The following is a 19186-nucleotide window of genomic DNA, read 5'->3' as shown; positions in this document are numbered from 1 at the left end:
ACCGACAGGTGGTGATCTGGAATCACTGAATTTCTCTAACAAAAATCTGATCAGAAATCTTTTGTTTTGACATTCTGTCTTACAGAATTGAAGCATTTCTTCAAGTTCACTTATTTTTTTCCAAGCTTTGGATGAAAAAGTTGAAACCTTCTCCTTGGCCAAGGAAACCTTTATGAGTTAGGAAATCAGTGCCTCTGCTTTTTAAAATGCCTTGCTGAAAATATTAAAAAAAATCTAATCTGTCTTTTCCTGGAGGATAACAGAACTGAGGAGAAAACCCTATTCCTATTCCCATACTAGAATTAGCTCAGAAACTGCTTTTTTTGGGGGGGGTGGGGGGGGGTGAAAGAATCACTCCTCAAAGAAAGGCATTAAATGCCCTCTTGCTAGAATTAGCAAGTCAAGTTATTAATGGCCTTTCTAAAAGCCAGGCTGTTTGGGTTAGCAGCTCTTGTGATGACTGCTGCTTTCCTGAGGGGAGCAGTGAATGAAATGCCCGGGGAAGAGAAGGTAACAAGAGAAGGTAAGATTTGGGGCAGAACACACCACGTTTTATGTAAGGATCAATCAAACGCAAATGTTTTGCCAAAGACTGTATTTCTCAGCAGGTCACATTGTGGATTTTTGAAGAATTTATTTATACAAAATCAGTGAAAACTCTTCTTTTTTTTTTCTTTTTTCTTCACAACACACTTTTCTCTTTCAAATTGTATTTTTTCATAATAGATCATAGTCATTTCCACTCATATGGAATTGATCTCAAGTAATAATTTGCTTAATAGTGGAAATCCATGTATTAAGCTTAAGTGATCAAGCTGCTGTATGTTAGATATGAACAAAAGTGAGTTCTGCGCTTGATAAGTTCATAAGTGTGTTTTGGGAGGCTGCATGGGAGCAACTTGTGGCAAAGCCTCCGTTCCCGAGGGTGCTGCTGCAGCTGAAGCCTTACAGAGAGCCCGAGTCCTCCTGGGCGGCCCTGGGGACCCAGCCGGATTCCCCGCACGGCTGGGCCGGAGAGCTCTGCTTTCCAGCAGTGCTCGTTGCACGGAGGTGCGCGGACTCCTGCTAAGGTGCCCTTGGCACGTGTGCTGTGCTGCGCCGGGCTCCTTTCCCCTGCTCAACCACATGCTCAGGCTTCCTTGTCCTCCACAAAGGGCCCTCGCTGCAGGTCCCTGATTTCAGCTAGCAATCTCCCTGGGTCTGTGCTTTGCAGGGGGGTGACAGCTGGGAAAACATACCCAGGTTTCTGTTTTCTTGAAAAACCTTGTTTAGCCAGTGAATATGTCTCTGAGTGATCTTGTGGTAATACTCGGAGGGTAGAGCTGAGGTGAGAGAAAAACTTGCTTTATTCAGGACTCAAAATATGAACCTACACATCACTACCAGAGCAGTATGTGGATTGCTCACAGGGATGCGTGTGAGGGGGAACAAAACTGCCCATGGGAACGGCTCATCTTTGAGAGCTTTGCTGGAGAGTGCACCCTGCAGCTTTGGAAAGGCTCTTTGGGCAAAGGAGCAGAGTGGGGTGAGAGTTTGCCCAAGGTCGGCAGCAGTTCAAGGATCTGAAACGTGCTTGGCCGAGGAGGAGGTGTTGAAGGTGTCTCAAAATTCAGCCAGATGATGGCACGGGATGATGTAAAACCAGAAGAGAGTCTGAAAGCAGGTGAATTCAGTGTTGTAGTAGTTTTGAGTCAGGATAGCAGACATACTTTCTCCCCTCTTGCCAAGGATGTAAGGCGATCCTCCCCAGCCCCCTCTTCCTCAAACACTGGAGGCTGTGGTGGAGGGATAGTTTCTGCAGAACTGCCAGATAGTCACGTTTGAAGGTGTGCGCCCCTCTAGTGCTGCTTTAATGAAGACAGATTTTGGAGGAGAAAGTTTGTTTATTTTTCTTTTAAAGAAGAATGGGGCCATGATGTGCTATTCATCCTTCAAATGCTTGCCTATCAGATCTTTAGCAATATGATCAGAATGTCCTCTCCTATTGTTGTTTTCTGTTTTCAATCACCTTTGAAAGTCCCTTGAAATTATTTTTCTTTCCCAACAGATTGCTGGTTGGAGCCCCTCGAGAAAAGGCTTTTCCGTCCCAACAAGCCAACCGAACGGGAGGCCTGTACAGCTGTGACATTACGACTGCGAGTTCCCGCTGCACACGGGTTGTATTTGATGAAGGCAGTAAGTGTTTTTCAGTGCTTTTGTTTTGGATTCAAATGGATGTCTGATTTTTCTCATCTGGTGTGGTCCTTTCCACAGTAAATCAGTCAGTTACTTTTATGAATTCATATAAAACTTTTTTTTTCCCCTTTTTTTGCATTTCAACAAATAGTAGTTGATTTCTAAGGTAACATGAGATGCTCAAATCTTGATAGATTTGAATGCTCCTACATTCTTTAATAAGCTAATGATGTGACATAAAGTAACGTGCTAGAAATGTTTTATAAAAGGACTCTTGGCAATCGTAAAGTATGTAGGCACCGCCACCTACAGACTGTTTTGTGTATGGTATGAAGCTGCTGTCCTCACAGACTTAATAAATAAATAAATAAATAAAAGTTAATTGTTGATATTTGAAGCTAAATTGTGACATTCTGCAGCTGATCCAAGGAAGGAGAGCAAAGAAGACCAATGGATGGGTGTAACTGTCCAAAGTCAGGGGCCAGGAGGAAACGTGGTGGTAAGTCTGTAGGACTAATTTACAAAAGTAGTTTGGGCTTACAGTAAATGTTCTGAATGTTCTTTGTTTCTACCCAGCTTTCTGAAAGATAGCTGCTTTTTTAAGGATGGATTGCAGTTTCTTATAAATAAAAACCGAACGGTTTCCCTAGCAAAATGAGACACCTGAGATTATAATTTTTAATATACTTGCCTGTCTTTATAATCTTGGTATCAGACTAGAATGTGCAGTTATTTTCTTTTTATACACATTTTATATTTGTAACGTACACATTGGATTTAAAAATACCATTTTCTACGATGATAGGGGAAAAGAGTGTAATAAGATTTTTAAAAGTGTCAGACTAACGTCAGCCACCACAGACTTCGGCTGAGTTGGTCCTGTACAGTAAGGTAGTGTGGCTGTTGTGCTGGGCCTTTGGAGGAAAAGCATGATACAGTAAGACCTTGTACTGAGAAGTTGATGCAAATTGTTATTTCATACTATATGGAGAGAAGAAGCTTTCAGGAGTTACCAGAGAATGTTACCATCTATCTCTTAGGTTAAGAGCTCTTTCTGAATTAAATTTGCCTCTCATGGTGTCACAGGCTGCCAGCTTTATCATGAAAAGGGTGTGCAGTGGAGCTTCCCTTTGTAATTGTAGTCTTGCAGGTTGTCCCTTTGAAGCTTGTTGCTTCCAGAATTGGATGCAGGTCACTTCAGGGTATCTCTGGAGTTACTTCGGGTTAATGACTTGCTCCGTCTGTCAAAACTCACAGCAAGAGGAGAGAAAGGGCAGACAGAAAGAACCCTGAAATCCAGAAAATTGGTTGCTGTTAATTGTTTCCATAGATGCCTAACTATTCCTACACATATCCCATAGGGTATAAAAGGCTCTGCATTGCACCCCAGATATGGTCACAGGGAGACTTAAAGTATTGCCAGCACAAAGCATTACTTAAGGAGGCCAGCCGTCTGCTTTGCTGACTTGCATGCAGCCTCCAGACAGCCTCCCTAATGTCTCTTCTGCGTTGCAGACTTGTGCCCATCGCTATGAGAAAAGGCAGTTGGTGAACACAATGGAGGAGACTCGGGACATCATCGGGAGATGCTATGTGCTGAGCCAGGATCTCACCATAACGGATGACTTGGAGCACGGGGCGTGGAGTTTCTGTGAGGGCCGCCGAAGAGGCCATGAGGAGTTTGGTTCCTGCCAGCAGGGCGTTGCTGCTACTTTCACCAAGGACTATCATTATATTGTGTTTGGGGCCCCAGGCACTTACAACTGGAAAGGTAGGACCTGTCTGCCATCCTGCCAACCCGTGAACCTCCCTCCCCAATCTCCTTCTAGATTTGTCTCAAATGTGGCATCCAAGTTTCTAAAAAAGTTTTTTGGAAATAAACATAATGGGGATCTAATGGGGGACATTATACCCTATTTTCACAACACACACTGCTGTTATATCACAAATATTTAGTGAAATTCTCTTAAATATTTTTTGAGGGGACTACTTATGAATGGTTAACAGGACTTTGCACATATCTGTATTTTTTTTTCTCATATTAGTCTTAATTTCATGTATTTGTTCTGAGACTTTTACCCTGGAACAAGTTATTGAATTATTCTAAAATAATTTGACCAACTTATTATCATTTGAGCAAATGTTAAATACCTGCACTGACATCTCTGTTTATCTTTTAATAGAAATATGTGGAAAGTAATATTTCCCAAATCAAATGCTGGAGGATTTAAAGCTAACTGAATTTATTTATTTAATTAAAAAATAAGTTTTTACTTGAGTAAAATTCCATGAATAGTTCATCTCAGTAAAAGCCACAAGGACTCTTGTATCATGTAGGAGATACTCCAAAACCTAAGGGGGGAAAAAAAAAAAATTCTTCACTGGTTTATACCAGTGAAAAAGCAACTAAATGGACAGGGCTGTCTCTTCTCTTCTTTAAAGTGGTTTTTTTTTTTTTTTTTTTTTTTCCCATTTGCACTTTATTACACCAACAACTGGAAATACTTCTCTCCTTCTCTTTAGAACATCTGATCCTTGACCCATTAACATTTTTTTCCTTCAAAAACCTGCATCTGCCATATGAACCATGAAAAATCTTTAAGTTAAGCTCTGGCACAACGTGTATTTTTGTGAAAACTTAATCTTCCACCTCTCTGTTTCTGTCAACAAAATCTGACCAAGCTGAAACAGCATATTGAGTTGGGAGTTACTGCTTTACCTTAATTGCAGAGAACTGATATGTCAGTGTATCAGTCATAGGAGCACTCTTTCATATCATGGAAGACCGTGTTCGTGCTCACCAAATTGTTAAATATGCCTGTCAATAAAAGGGAAGCACCCACTATATTGAGCTATGACTCTTTTGCCCTTACGTAATGTTTTCATAAATACATCACAAGTGCTCGTCGTAATTGAACAGCTATTATATGATTTCCTTTTTTGTAATCTTAGGCATTTACCTCCCTTTTAAGAGAGCCTATATGAGACTGAGATATGTGGAAGGAGGATGACCAAGCTTGTTGGTGCTTTTGAGAATTTTGTTCATATCCTATATTTTTCCACTTGTTGCATGGTGTCTGTGTAAAATATCATGAGATTCTGGCACGCAGCTAGAACTTACAAATTCATTATCTTTTCAAAATTATTTCTTTCTGTGTGCTATTCTACATTTGTCTCCACTTAAATAACTATTGCTATCTCGTTTATTGTAATATTAGCCAGGAACCATTTATCATTTTTTTTCTTTGCCATTCATTTGTTTTTATTTTATCATTTCATTTCTTTAGGGATGGTTCGTGCAGAGCAAAAGAATCAGACATTTTATGATCTGGGTATCTTTGATGATGGGCCTTATGAAGTTGGTGATGAGAATCTCCAAGATAAGAATCTAGTTCCTGTTCCAGCTAACAGTTATTTAGGTAGGATTAAGCACATGGTAAATCTGTATAGGCTTCTTAAACATCTGTGATCTCAGTGTTGTGCAATAATATGAAACGGGAGTAAAATTTTCATTTATGAACCCTGCAAAATATTACCTATTCTGGGCAGTTCACATCCTCCCCCCAGTTTATGGGCTAGTGTAAGATGGTGAGAGCTGCTAACGTTAATGAGATGTTCAAGAGCCGTGGTCAGGACCCAGGTATTCTCAGGGAGTGACTGCAGTGGCTCCAGTGGTAAGTACTGTTTGCAGATCTGTAGACCTCAGGCACAAGGTCTTTGCCATGCAGGATCACCACATTTATGAAACTCTCGAGTTGCTGGCTGTTAAAGAGTGCAATTTTTCTTTCCTTCTCGGTGAGTTCAATCTTTTTTATCTTCTAGGGTTTTTAAAACATCAGTGGCCTTTTCGCAGGCTGTCTTAAATCACATGCAATGTTTCGATTTAGGTGTCTTTTAGAGTACTGCAATGTGAGAAGTGTTTATGTGTGCATGTGTGTGTTGAGCGAGGAGAGTCTCGTGCTTTCTGCAAACATGAAGGCAAGATGTCCTTAGCCTAATGGCTATCATTGTAGGTCAGCAAGCTGAGTAAGCTGGTGCAGAGAAAAAGCTTTGCTGCATTTTTAAGGAGACCCAGAGTGTAAAGCGATCGCACCTTTCTGCTCTAGTGCAGAATGCTGTGGTATATTGATCCAGTGCATCAACAGGCATCTGCAACAAATAGTTTGTTGGTAGTGTATAACTGGAATTTAGATGTTAGTGATGGAAAGTTGAACGGCTGGGAAATGCATTGCTAATATTAAAGAAAAAAAAAACAATTTGAAAAGAGAACCAGTTGGCTATTTGTTAGAAGAAACAGAACAGAGCATAAATTGCAGTTAAATATGAGAAGTAATTACTAGTGGAAAAAAATCATAAAAAGGTATGTTACAGGCTCCTAGCCTTTTCTAGTGAGAGAGAAACAGTAGAGAGAAGAGTGCTGTGGAAGGAGTTGTCTTTTACTGTGAACAGAGCGAGACTATTTTTACACTGCAATCTCATAATAAATGTAATGTTTATTTCAAAATATATAAAATCTCCTAAACATGAAGGCCCTCATTGGATTTATTACAGTATGAACTGCTTCTGTGCAAGCTGGGTGTTCACTGCCATTGCTGCTGCCTACTGTCAGGCAGGAAAGATATGCACAGCTAGTTACTTTGCCGAACTACTGTGTTTTTTTCTCTTTAATCTCTCACTCATGTGTTTACAGGTCTTCTATTTCTGACAGCTGTGTCTGACAGTCACCCAGATCAGTTTGTGTACAAAACACTGCCTCCCCGCGTGCGGGTGGACAGAGCGGTGGATGTAATGATGAATAGCTACCTAGGTTTGTGGGCAGCACCTGCTCAGGCATCAGCTCCAGACCTCTGACATGCCATTTCAGCCCACCCTTCTTTTCAAACACATTGCAAGTAAAAGCATGTCACAACAGGGCTTCAGAGGAAGAGTAACTTGCAATATAAGATGCGTTTGGAAAAGCACTGAATTGTGACGCATCTCTCCGACCCTCTTCTCTGCCCCCAAATTGGAGTTCTTACTGAATTCTTACTGAATTTTTCTGAAACTCTGTTTCATTGTGAACTGCTGTAATTGAGAATTTGAATGGTAGTGGTGAAGTGTTTCAGATTACTGTCCCGTCCAGTAATTCCCTTCCTTACATTATATGTAATTTCTTACTTTGGGTTTTACTGGAAATTTTAGTTTACACAATATTTGCTTCTAATGCACTGTTTCAAGGATTTTTTAATCTATTAACTTTTATAAAGAATACTTAATAAATTCATTTGAACTTTCTTTAAAGGTACATTAAATAAAAACTGTCAGTTTCACCATTACTATATAAGGTGATTCTCAAATACTGCCTACATCATTAACATAAAATACTATGCTTGCACAGTATGTGTTGCATGCTTAATAGAATGACATTTAACAAATTCTTATAATTTGTCAGCTGAAGTACTCGAGCTATATTAAAGTGGTAAGCTTAGTCATTTCTAAGCTGGTATGTTTAAAAAATATATAAAATCTTGTACTTGATGTCTGCAAAAGATAGAACTGAGTGAGGAGGAAACTGTTAGCAATATAATTTGTGTGGAAAATATTTATATGTAGCGGTACAGTCTTGTTTGAGAGAAAACTCGTATCCAATATACCACTTCAATATAGTAGGGGAATTTATTTTTGTTGTTAACAATATAAGCCTTTATTTACATTTTTTCCCTCTTCTAAAGGTTTCTCTTTGGACTCTGGTAAAGGAATAGTCTCCCAAGATGAGATGACTTTTGTGTCGGGTGCGCCAAGAGCCAACCACAGTGGGGCAGTCGTTCTCCTGAAAAAGAAAGATCAGAGAGCCCTTGCCCTGGAGCACATGTTTGAAGGAGAAGGGCTGGCCTCTTCTTTCGGTTATGATGTTGCTGTTGTGGACCTCAACGGTGATGGGTATGGCCCTTGGTTAACTCGTGCTGCCTCTGTAAAGAAAGATTGCTTTGGTTTTCACATTAGAAATACAAGGAGTGCCAAGTCCCATCTCCCATGTTTTGCTGGAGGAAAGGGTGAACATCTTGGAGAATGAGGCAGGACACTCTCCATTTTAACTGCAAGGATTATTGATTTACTTTAGGGATCTTAGATGCAAAATGTCTATAAACAATTAATAGCGAGAGGGTTTTTTAACTTAAAAAGTTGATATAAACAAAGTACCAAGAAACAAATTTTATATCCAAAGAAAAAACCAGGAAGATTCTTACATGTCTCAAAGACAGAATAATCAGCTTCTAATGTCAATAGAGCTGTTGTAAGTTCCTGTGACTGAGTCGGTTTTATGTACTTTTTAATGATTTGTAGCAGCTGTTTGGCTAGTTGACCTTGAGACCGTAGTCCTTATCAAGTATTTTCAGTTATTTTTCACAGCTGTGCAAAATACAGTGTTTCTTTTCTTTCATTTTAAGGTGGCAAGACATTGTTGTTGGAGCCCCACAATATTTTGACAGAAGTGGAGATATTGGTGGTGCAGTGTATATTTACATGAACCAGCAAGGCAAATGGAAAGGGGTAAAACCTATCCGCTTAAATGGAACCACTGACTCCATGTTTGGTCTTGCAGTTGAAAACATCGGGGACATTAATCAGGATGGCTTTCCAGGTGAGTGAAGCACAATTAAAACACGAATGTATGTGACATTTTTGCTAACATCAGACTTGGAACATATTAGTTGTCAACATTGAAAGCTGAAAAAAAGGAGAATTCTTTTAGATATCTCAATTTATTTTCAACAGATATTGCAGTAGGGGCTCCATATGATGGTTTTGGCAAAGTTTACATTTATCATGGATCCAAGAACGGAATAAATACAAAACCAGCACAGGTAAATAACCGATCTTTACTGTAGTCTTGATACTATAATATACTGTAGGCATGATAGGATTATCCTTCTTTGCTTTTTCCATTGCAGTTAGTGGGATAATGGGTATGCAGAGAAGCTAGGGGACTCATCAGTGTGTACTGCTGGCCTTTAAGATTAGGGATTCCTGTGCAGCTGGCTTTCTGGGCAGGCCTTTATACCACTAAGATGCAGAGAAGCAAAAAGGCAGGTAGATGTGAATGTCCTGGGGTTTTTGGGGCGGGGGCAGGGGGAAAATAAAGCTGCATTTTTTTTTTTTAGAAGACCACTCTGGTTAGTTTTCAAGTTTGGAAAAGAACTTAATTATTTCTGTAGTTTAAAGTGCCTATGCAATATAAACCCTGCAAATACAGGTAAGCTAGGCAAAACTTCTACACAAAATAGTAATTTCTGGCTCATTGCTCTTGTAAAGGAAATTTTTAGAAGGAAAGCAAGTGATCGTGGCACTTCAGTGTCATTTACCTAAATGCATAAAACAGTGAAGATCACTTGTAAATATTTCATTTTTACAACTTTTGAATGTCCTAATCCCAACAATCTGTTTGTTCTTTAGATTCTTGATGGTGAAAAAACCGGCACCAATTTCTTTGGTTATTCTATTGCTGGAAACATGGACCTGGATAAAAATTCCTACCCTGACATTGCTGTTGGTTCTCTTTCAGATTCTGTATCTGTGTTCAGGTATTTTTTTTGGTAGGACTGTAACTAATTGCACCAATATGTTATTTTCATCACTTTTTTAAAAAAACAAGCTGCCTGGAAATAACAAAAGAGCTGTTTGCTGGGAACATGCTTCCTTACAAAGGTTCGAAATTATGGGAGAAAAAGCACCCATAAATTGTTTTGAGCTAGAGCTTTTGTTTGTTGATGTTACATAAATCTAATTCTGCTTTGTGGAAGAAAAAAGGAGGCTGCTCTTTTTAGCTGAGGATCCAGCAAGGTCCATAAAGCAGCCGTGAGGGAACTTGCAGACTGCTTAGCATGTGCCTTAGTTAGGGATGAACCGGGATGAAGCTGGGGACTTTTTTTTCACAGGTAGTACTCAAAAGGAGCATTAGCTGTTTGCTGATTAGGAACCTCTACAGAGAAAATGAAACTGAAAAGGTTTATGTTGATGAACCGTAAAAGGATGACCCAGTAAAAGAAATTTGCTTAGAAAAAAGGATGAGGTTTAAAAACAACCCTTAGGTACTTCCACAAGAGTAGCATTAGCTTATTCATTGATATCATCTGTCTTTCTTTGTCCCTTCCAAAAGAGAGAGGAAGGCAACGTTGTGAGGCTGCATTATGAGTGATGCTCAGGTGTGGAGAGGACTCAGGAAATGGAAGTGGCATTTCCCCCAGCCATCCAGGCTCCTAACCCCAATGACCTGAGCATCTACGGCCTGCTCCCAGGGCTGCATTACAACTGGGGTGGGTTTGAGTTCCTCGGGTTTTAATGGGTGTCTGAAATGACAACCACAGCATTATGTTAATGTCCTCTGTTCTTCCATCAGGCATTAAGATACACAATTGTGTAGTCATTTTTCTGACTTGCTTAGCATAACCTTAAATTGCTGTGTTTTGCTTCTAAGTATTTGCAGAGCCACTCCCTGCATTTATATGAACTGCAAGATGGCAAATTGGTGCAGATATAAATGGCAAAAAGAATTATTTCATTAATTTTAACAGAAACTTTCATTTCATTTTTACCTGTTTACATGCTGCCTCTCCTCCCTCAGATCTCGGCCTGTTATAAGCATTAAGAAAAGCATTACAGTAAATCCTGACAGAATTGATCTAAAAAAAAAGACCTCTGAGGAACCTAGCGAAATACAGTAAGATTTTCAAAAATTATAATCATTGTATCTTATATAAGAGTTGGCGGTCTTAAGCTTTGTTTCAAAATTTGTTTCGTTAGTGCTGATGTTATTGTGAGTGGACATGAGTCAAGCAGATTAAACAAATATATCCGTGTTATCATTTTGACCTTTTAAATTTACTGTGACAACTGTGCTACAGATGCATATGTATATATATATGTAGTGGAATATATTCTGTTCACAATGTCCAATTTGAAAGTGAATGTCACTGCCACTTAAATGAACTTAACTCTCTGACCTCTTAAATTTGAACATCTAAAGTATCTTAACTTGAATGGCTTACTCATGAAAGTAGAAAAGTAAAAGCAAATAAAATATTTTTTTTTCTATCATAGACTAAATTTTGTTCCTTGTTTTGTAACTCAGATTAGTAGGCGGTAAAAGACTGTTGTAACATGAGTACCACAGTGTTAAGACGCCTAACATCAGTCAGTGGACTATAAAAACTTTTCAGTCAGTTGGGCCTTGCTTAACTTTAAGTTTTTGACACTTTTTACAGGATGGATGTGAAAGCATGTTTTCAATATACTGCAAACCCTAGAAATTTAAATCCAGGAATAAGTAAGTTTTGAGATTAATGTTTTTCATCTATTTGTCATTTTTTTTTTCTTTAGAGATTATCATGGAACTGTACTTAAATTACAGTGACGACTTTAAAACTGTGTCAAGTTTAAAATCAGCTATCGCAGTATCAGTTTTTATAGAAAAGTATAGGATCATGTAAACAAATTCTAGTGTGTTACTAAGGTAATTTCTGTGGGTAAAAAAAACCTGAAGCTTTCTAGGTGTATTTACCAGTAAACAAATGGCTGCCACAGAGAGAATCATTTTACACTCTTCATGTCAGTGCTGCTATAGAAAATAGGTCTAAAAATATCTTTATATTCCATCAATAAACATTATTTCCTTATGGGAGTCTTAGCTTATAAGCTAGTATTCTGTACTCATGCTAATAGCCTTGTGGAAATTTGTAACTGAAATCAAAAATCTTTCAATTACTAGGTGCCTAGCAGACTGTACCATAAATGTACTTAAAATGTAAAGTATCATTTTTAATGTCATCTATTTTTTTCTCTTAAGTTGTCAGCATGCTGCTGCTAATGCAGATCAGAATCTTCTGTAGGATTTTGAGACAAGATGGGAAGATTTTAAGCTGAAACCTCTGTCTCCTGGGCAGTCTGAGTCTCTTGAGTACTGGCGAAAGCCGTAGGACATGCTAGAGTCAGCTGTGGTCCCTGTGCTGCTGCAGTGCTGGCAGCCCTGGGGGCAGCTGCTGCACTGGTGTGGCATGGCCGAGCTGCCTGGTGTGCCTGGCACTGCTCCGGCGTCCCGGTGCTGAGGGCGCTCTGCCGACAGGAAGGGGATGAAGCGATGCTCACAGGCTGTGCCCTGCTCAGCAGCCCTGCCTCTAGTTGCACTTCTCGCTGGCAAAAGCAGCAGCGCGCCTGGAACTCAAAACCCCACAAGCTGCTCAGGGAGGAATTGGGACAAACCAGAAATGAGGGCTCTCTGGGTTGGAGTATTTACAAAGGTTTGCATCTCAGCCCCCTGCTGGCCCCTGCTGCCAGCCCTGGATGCTGGCATAGCAACGAGATACTGTGGGATAAAGGAGGATTTGTTTGAGGAGCCCCCTCCGCAGGAATGCATGAGGAATCTGGCTCAACTGGAAAGGGACAAAACTGGTAGATGAAGAAAGTTTTGTAAATAACTGAAAACAGTTGTAAAACTGGATGAAAGTGTCTTCTAGCATAATACTGTAACATCGTACCTGGAAAACTATTAATATGGCAAGAGTTCTTTGTTATAGTGACCTACTTTATTCTTTCATTTAGAGATCAGCTATACATTTGAAGCAGAAAATGAGAGGAGACAGTTAGGCCTGCCGTCTAGAGTACGGTTTAAAGACCGTCTGTCTGATCAGTTTACTGCAACGACAGTCCTAAGGGGACAGAATTCGAGAGAGTGTGTGTCAACCAAGCTTGTACTCCAGGTAAGGCAGAGTGTTTTTACTTCATATACTCACATCTGAAGCAAAGGGATGCTTTGCTTTCGGTCTCACAGTATTTTTTATATATAACTGAAAAGTTGCATGCAATATAAACCAACCATAGCTAAATAAGCACCTTGCTATTCCCTGCACACATGTTGCTTCCTTCCCTAGCTTTTCTTCTAAAGCATGAATAAAAGTTTCAGTTACTGCTGTGTACCCTGCAGGTCAAAAGAGCTGACCTAATTTAGAAGAATGGAGAGGAAATTAATGCCAAAATTGGAGAGCTCTTGGAAGACATGGAAGTAGATGATGTAGAATTTAATGGTGTGAGTGGCTAGGAAAGGAGTTTTCACACACAGCCTTTGGAGGGGATGAATGGAATGGACAAGACAAGAAAGCTTTACACATGCTTTGTGGCTTGTTGCTGTGCTGTCCCTGAAAGGTGACATTGCTCCAAAAGCTGGTGAAATTCTCTATTATCCTCCAGTATTCCTTATGGCTACAGGAAATAAAAAGCCTGGCTCTAAGGAATAGGGAGGAATTGTGTAATTTTACTGCTGTAATGTGCATTTCTCCTGCTTGAGTTACTTTCTGTTGTTATTAGTAATTCTTCTGTGAGAGATATCAAACCAGGAAGCTAGAAAAAAAAAGGCAGTAGTTCCAAGATCCTTCTGTTCTTGTGTGTTGTTAGAGAATTCCCTATAGAGAATAGTTTTAATGTTGCAAAATATATCAGGAGAGATTTAGCTTCACAACGCATTACAGAATGTGTGAAAAGCTAGAACAGACATTCTGTGTGTTGGATTTTTCTTCTTCTCTACACTGTGCACTAACAATGCCATTTGAAATATTTTGGCAGGAAAAAATTAAAGATAAGCTACGTCCCATTCCTGTATCGGTTGGTGTGAAAATTGCTGGCCTGGAGTCTAGCTCACCATCCGTAAGGAAAGAAGGAGCCCTTCCGGATCTTATGCCAATTCTGAACTCAGATGAATCGGAAACAAAGACCACAAAAGTAAGCTTTTCCTTAGAGCATATAGAGCACGTTTCCAAGAAATAAGTACTTTATGGGGTTTCTAAATTTTAGAGAGTATAGAAAACTAAATTATGATCAAAGGAAGTAATTGGGGTGGTACTGGACTTAGGACTATAAGTTTGTATTTTTTTTTGTAAAATGTTATGAACTTGGTCCTTTATTACTCCGGTTGCCTCCGCAGAGTGTACTTCTCACACAGAAGGACAAACCACCAAGTTTTACCTAACTTTGCATTTTAATCATGGCTGTGGTTTTCATTTACTAGCAGTAGTGTCTGTCTCGCACAGAAAATCTCTCCTGACTCCTTAGGCCAGAAGTGGAGTCAGGCTAATGGCTTTTAGTTTTTTAATTTTTTTAAAAAAATTATTTATTTATTTGTTTTGCCACAAATGTAACTGTGAGCTCCATGTAGTTGCTTTATGCAGTGCACATTAGCAACCTTCTTTTAAGGTAGTATCATATGGCATGTATTAAGAGTGCTTTGTTTGTTTTTAGGTGGAGTTCTTGAAGGAAGGATGTGGAGAAGACAATGAATGTCACAGCAATCTAAAACTTCAGTACCGATTTTGTACTAGAGAAGGAAATGAAGACAGATTTACCTATTTACCAATGTAGGCCTTGATTGTTGCATTGCTAAAATTCAAGGTTAAGATGACTTTAAGACAGTAACAAAATTCTCTCCTAGAAAAGCTTGGATGTGTTAGCCTAGCTGCAGGAGGCCTGATCCGTCAGGGGACAGATCACAAACACACGAGAGCGCGGGTCAGCCTGTTGAAGGAAACTTGGTGGTACAGTAGCATATGGGTACAAAGAGACCATAACCATGTGGTTTTAGGCTAAAAATTAAGATTTCTAATCACTAGAGAGTTCAGATTCTAAAGCAACTTTGCAATGATTTATTGCCTCTGCTATTGTTAACTACTTTTGAGATGAAATTTGATCACAAATAGGACAAAAGATTATGCTAAATATTGTACCAAAGAACTGCATGACTTGATTTAGTCCAGTAGCTTTAGAAAAGCAGTTAGAGAGGTGAACAGAGAAATTGTTTCCCTATAAACACACACCCAAAGCCTATCTCATCTTTCCTTCTGGGAAGACCAGCAAAGTTAGAAAGAAGGGATAAACCAAACCCACGTATGTTTACTTACCATGAACAGTTAGCCTGGAGCAGTACGTCCCACAGTCTGTCCTAGAAGCCAAAACCACGTATAATGGGGGCAAGAGATGTGTCAGAGAGGATTCATCATTATTAAACATGATGACACAGATGCAAATGCTAGTTCATGAATACTACAGACTATTGACTGCTTGAGGGGTGGGTTAGTAAATCATAAGCTGTTAACTGCTGGCCATTGTTGCAGTGAAATAATGCTGTAGTAAAAAAAAAAAAAGACCATTTCTATGTTTAAGATCTTACAGTAATAGGAATGTGAACTCTGTTTGGGTATATCTCAGTAAGAAGCAAATTTTGATACGTTTTTGTTTTCCTAATGCACAAAAATATGTATATTCTCTTTCTGTAGTGAAAATGACATGCCAGTGCTTGTTCTAAAAGATCAGAAAGATATTGCTCTGGAAATAACAGTGACAAATAATCCATCCGATGCAAAAAATCCACAGAAAGATGGTGAAGATGCATATGAAGCTAAACTAATTGCAACTTTTCCAGATAGTCTGACCTACTCTGCATTCAGGGAGATGAAGGGTTATCCTGTAAGTATTTTTAAGAGAAAATATACTCAAAATTTAAAATATTTTTAGCCTGTTTTCACTTCTAAATGTGTTCCATTAATTCAGGAAAAGCAGCTAACCTGTGGTGCTAACCAAAATGGCTCTCAAGCAGAGTGTGAACTTGGAAATCCTTTCAAGAGAAATTCCAACGTAAGTTGTGTCTATTTTACTCAAGTTAAAAAATCTGATTCCTTGCTGCACTCTTCCAGATTTCATGTGTGTCACATCTGGCACTTTGATTCGGATCTGTCTTTGTTAACATTTGAACATGATGGTGGACTTCTATAATATTGTATATGGTAATACATTCTATACAACATTTACATATTGCATGGATGTTCTTTCTTGTTTAGGTAACCTTTTATCTCATCCTAAGTACCTCTAAAGTTAACGTTGATACCACAGACTTGGACATTAATCTGAAGTTGGAAACGTAAGAAATTTTAGGGGGCGGGGGTGTGTGGGGGATGATGGTGGGGGTCCATGCATGTGCATGCCTGTAGAGTTTTTATGAACACTTCTAAAACATTTTGAATTAATTTGGTTGGTTCATAAGGGCAATTTCACAGTAATATAAAACTGCTGAAATTGTAAAATTAAACAGCATTGTTTCCTTTTCATTGTAGAACAAGCACTCAAGTTAATTTGACTACAATTACTGCTAGTGCTAAAGTGGTTATTGAACTGCTTTTATCACTCACTGGGTAAGTGCTCACAGCATAACGAATGAGGGTGTTGTGGGGAGAGGCAGCAGGGAAAAGCACCTTTCCTGCAGCCTTCATTCAAGTCCGATTCTCCTCTGCCTCTCTCCCGCTGCGACCGGCCAGCGTTGCCAACCCCTCGCAGGTCTACTTCGGAGGCAGCATCCGTGGCGAGAGTGCTATGAAGTCTGAGGACAACATTGGAAGCCTCATAGAGTATGACTTCAGAGTGAGTAACTGAGATTCATGTCAAGAGCTGCCTTGAATCAGTGAATATGAATATCAGTAATCATCACTGAATATCTCTCTTTATGTATATGAATACTTAGACTAAGTTAGAAAGGATTTAAAGGATTTAAGATAATGTAGAAGCAGTTAGAATATCTGTCTTGAACTTGCTGTCAAAAGCAGTAATGAAAAAGAAAAAAAAAAAAGAAAATAAAAAAAAGGAAAAAGAAAGCAAAACCAGATTGTGAAACAGTTTCCAAACTACCAGAGCACTTCAGAAAGTACACTGTGTCAGAGTTCCTGTGGAAGTTAAAATTCCTATCAGTTTTGCAACTGAATGATTTGTTAACTCTAAAGAGTTGATGCTGTTGTTTCCTATGAAGATTGATTTTTAGAAATCTATGTCTTATCATACTTGTTGTGGAATTTTAGTCTTTATGTGTTGAACTGCTGTATCTTAGGTGCTATGTAAATATGCTACTTTTAGTATATGGTTTGTCTTTATGCTGTATGTAGATTGTCTTTCAATGGTTTTTAAATTTCCTGTTAGCCAAATGCTTAAGACTTGCCAAAGTCAAGAACCATTCTTTTCGAAAAGAAAATCCCTTTAAAAAAGATTTCACAGTTTAAAGAATGTTTGTTTCAACAGGTAACTAACTTGGGTCGACCACTTAAAACATTTGGCACAGCTTCTCTGGACATCCAGTGGCCAAAAGAAATTAGTAACGGCAAATGGCTGCTTTACTTGATGAAAATAGATTCCAAAGGCTTGGAAAAAGTGTCCTGTCAACCCCAGAATGAGATCAATTATTTGCGTGTTACGGTATGTTACCCAATCTTCTCATGTTGATGAACTAGTACATTAAAGTACCCCAGCATGCAATAGTAGAGCCTAAGTGCTTCTCTCCAGAATTAATTAAGAAATACTGGAGCTATACTACTAAAATATTCTAACATCAAACTTTTTTTTTTTTGAGGAATCCCATAACTCAAGGAGGAAACGTGAGGTTGCAGAGAAACAGATTTTAGACAGCAAAACATTTTCTTTGTTCTCAGAACGAAAATACAAGACTCTGGTAAGCACATCACACTCCTCATAGAGCTTTTGCCAGTTTCTCAGGGTGCAATAAGGTGTCCTTTTTTGCTTTGTTTCCATCTTGAATCCCAAATACTGTTTGGGATTGGATCCATTTTATATTATTTTCCGATGAAAGAGAATAGGGAAGAATTTCTGTATAGTCACCTACATTAAACTAAAGTATCATCATCACATTTTCCTGCTGCTTTAAATCCAAGAAGAATTGGTTTTTGTACATAAAGAAGATGCATGTCATCCAATGTATTAAACACCTCAAACCCTAGGGATTTCCTAGTCAAGTTGCCAGGAAGTAGTTTTGTAAAAAATCTGTAATTGCAGGACTGCAATGTGAATGCGCGCTGTGTGGATATCAAGTGCCCCCTGAATGGTTTGGACAGCAAGGCATCTATTGTGCTGCGTTCCAGGTTGTGGAACAGTACTTTCTTAGAAGTAAGTTTGTTTACCTGCTCTTTTTGAGAAATGATAGTTCTTCCCTGTTCTGTCTCTGATATGCTTGTGGTTTTTTTTTTTTTTTTGAAACAGGAATACTCCAAAATGAACTATCTAGACATTCTTGTTAGGGCTTCAATCAGTGTTCCTGCTGCAGCTAAGAATGTTAAACTCACAAATGAAGTTGCTCAGGTAGGCTCAGCATCTAACACGAACTATGTACAATTGTGATGATCATGTTCCCAGCTTATCTGAAAAGACTGGAGAAAATGAAACATTTTAAAACAAGTGGAGCTATAGGTTACATCTTTAACTGCACTTTGAATTATTGATTCTTTACACCTTTAATCGGATGGAAAGAATTAACTAGAGTGCTCACATGTGATAAATCTTCCCTAGAAAGTTGCTGATTTGGATTAGATAAACACAGATGCTTTTGAAATACTCTTACCATCATCTTCACATGTTTTCTTTAGGTGCGTGTTACTGTCTTCCCTGCCAAAACAGTAGCACTTTATACAGGGGTGCCTTGGTGGATCATCTTAGTGGCAATTCTTGCTGGAATACTGATGCTTGCACTGTTGGTATTCTTACTGTGGAAGGTAAGTTTCTATTTACCTTGGTTTAGATTTCACATTTCTTAATTTAAAAATGACAAGATAGGAAACTAATTAACCAACTGGTCTAAGATTTTGTAGTTGAGACATGAAACAAAAAGCAGAATTGTGCAAAAATTATGCTATCTTTTTCAATTTTGTAACATTTGGAATGAAAATGATCATATGGGAACACATGTTACTCTTGTATCATGCAATTTTTCTGTTTCCAGATCTTCAAAAGGAAATGTTTTGAGTTCTAGTCGAAACTTAGACAAGTTCCCAGAGCCTGTAGTTACTTAGATATGGATACAGCTACTTAGGGTGTCTGCAATTAGATGTAAAGCTGTTTTTGTGTTGTGACCTATCTACAGATGAGTAGCTTTGCAGTTAACTTCTCATCATATAAGAAACAGCATAAAACTGCTCTGTACCTCAAAAGGTACAGAAATAAC

At 38.8% G+C, this 19186-nt stretch overlaps 1 protein-coding gene and 1 long non-coding RNA gene across 4 annotated transcripts in view; one reads left to right on the top strand and one right to left on the bottom strand.

Annotated features, from left to right (window-relative positions):
* ITGA6 (integrin subunit alpha 6) overlaps positions 1-19186 on the top strand; it is a 40644-nt gene that overhangs the window by 18245 nt on the left and 3213 nt on the right. For 2 of the 3 annotated variants that reach the window (XM_088519429.1, XM_088519430.1), the window contains exons 2-24: positions 2048-2175; positions 2595-2674; positions 3691-3946; positions 5463-5594; positions 7887-8094; positions 8604-8797; positions 8932-9020; positions 9610-9737; positions 10778-10873; positions 11418-11479; positions 12751-12908; positions 13768-13923; positions 14440-14555; positions 15471-15660; positions 15745-15828; positions 16032-16111; positions 16305-16382; positions 16506-16608; positions 17257-17430; positions 17585-17683; positions 18025-18135; positions 18229-18327; positions 18612-18737. In XM_088519429.1, coding sequence (XP_088375555.1) covers positions 2048-2175; positions 2595-2674; positions 3691-3946; positions 5463-5594; positions 7887-8094; positions 8604-8797; positions 8932-9020; positions 9610-9737; positions 10778-10873; positions 11418-11479; positions 12751-12908; positions 13768-13923; positions 14440-14555; positions 15471-15660; positions 15745-15828; positions 16032-16111; positions 16305-16382; positions 16506-16608; positions 17257-17430; positions 17585-17683; positions 18025-18135; positions 18229-18327; positions 18612-18737 — 2947 coding nt within the window. Of the gene's footprint in view, positions 1-2047; positions 2176-2594; positions 2675-3690; positions 3947-5462; positions 5595-6865; positions 6983-7886; positions 8095-8603; positions 8798-8931; positions 9021-9609; positions 9738-10777; positions 10874-11417; positions 11480-12750; positions 12909-13767; positions 13924-14439; positions 14556-15470; positions 15661-15744; positions 15829-16031; positions 16112-16304; positions 16383-16505; positions 16609-17256; positions 17431-17584; positions 17684-18024; positions 18136-18228; positions 18328-18611; positions 18738-19186 lie in introns of all 3 variants that reach the window. The other variant, XM_088519431.1, reaches the window with a different exon arrangement.
* On the bottom strand, positions 7806-18707 carry LOC148595771 (uncharacterized). The gene is made up of 2 exons (XR_015913072.1): positions 18587-18707; positions 7806-8123 (listed from the first exon to the last, which is right to left on the bottom strand). It is a non-coding gene; the product is annotated as an uncharacterized LOC148595771 (long non-coding RNA).

This window comes from Tinamus guttatus, unplaced genomic scaffold (assembly GCF_059628265.1).
Source record: "Tinamus guttatus ecotype Peru unplaced genomic scaffold, ASM5962826v1 Tinamus_guttatus_pri_ptg000060l, whole genome shotgun sequence".
NCBI classification, from domain to species: domain Eukaryota; kingdom Metazoa; phylum Chordata; class Aves; order Tinamiformes; family Tinamidae; genus Tinamus; species Tinamus guttatus.
The sequence above is the reverse complement of the archived record's forward strand: the minus strand, read 5'-3'. Positions and strand labels throughout refer to the sequence as shown.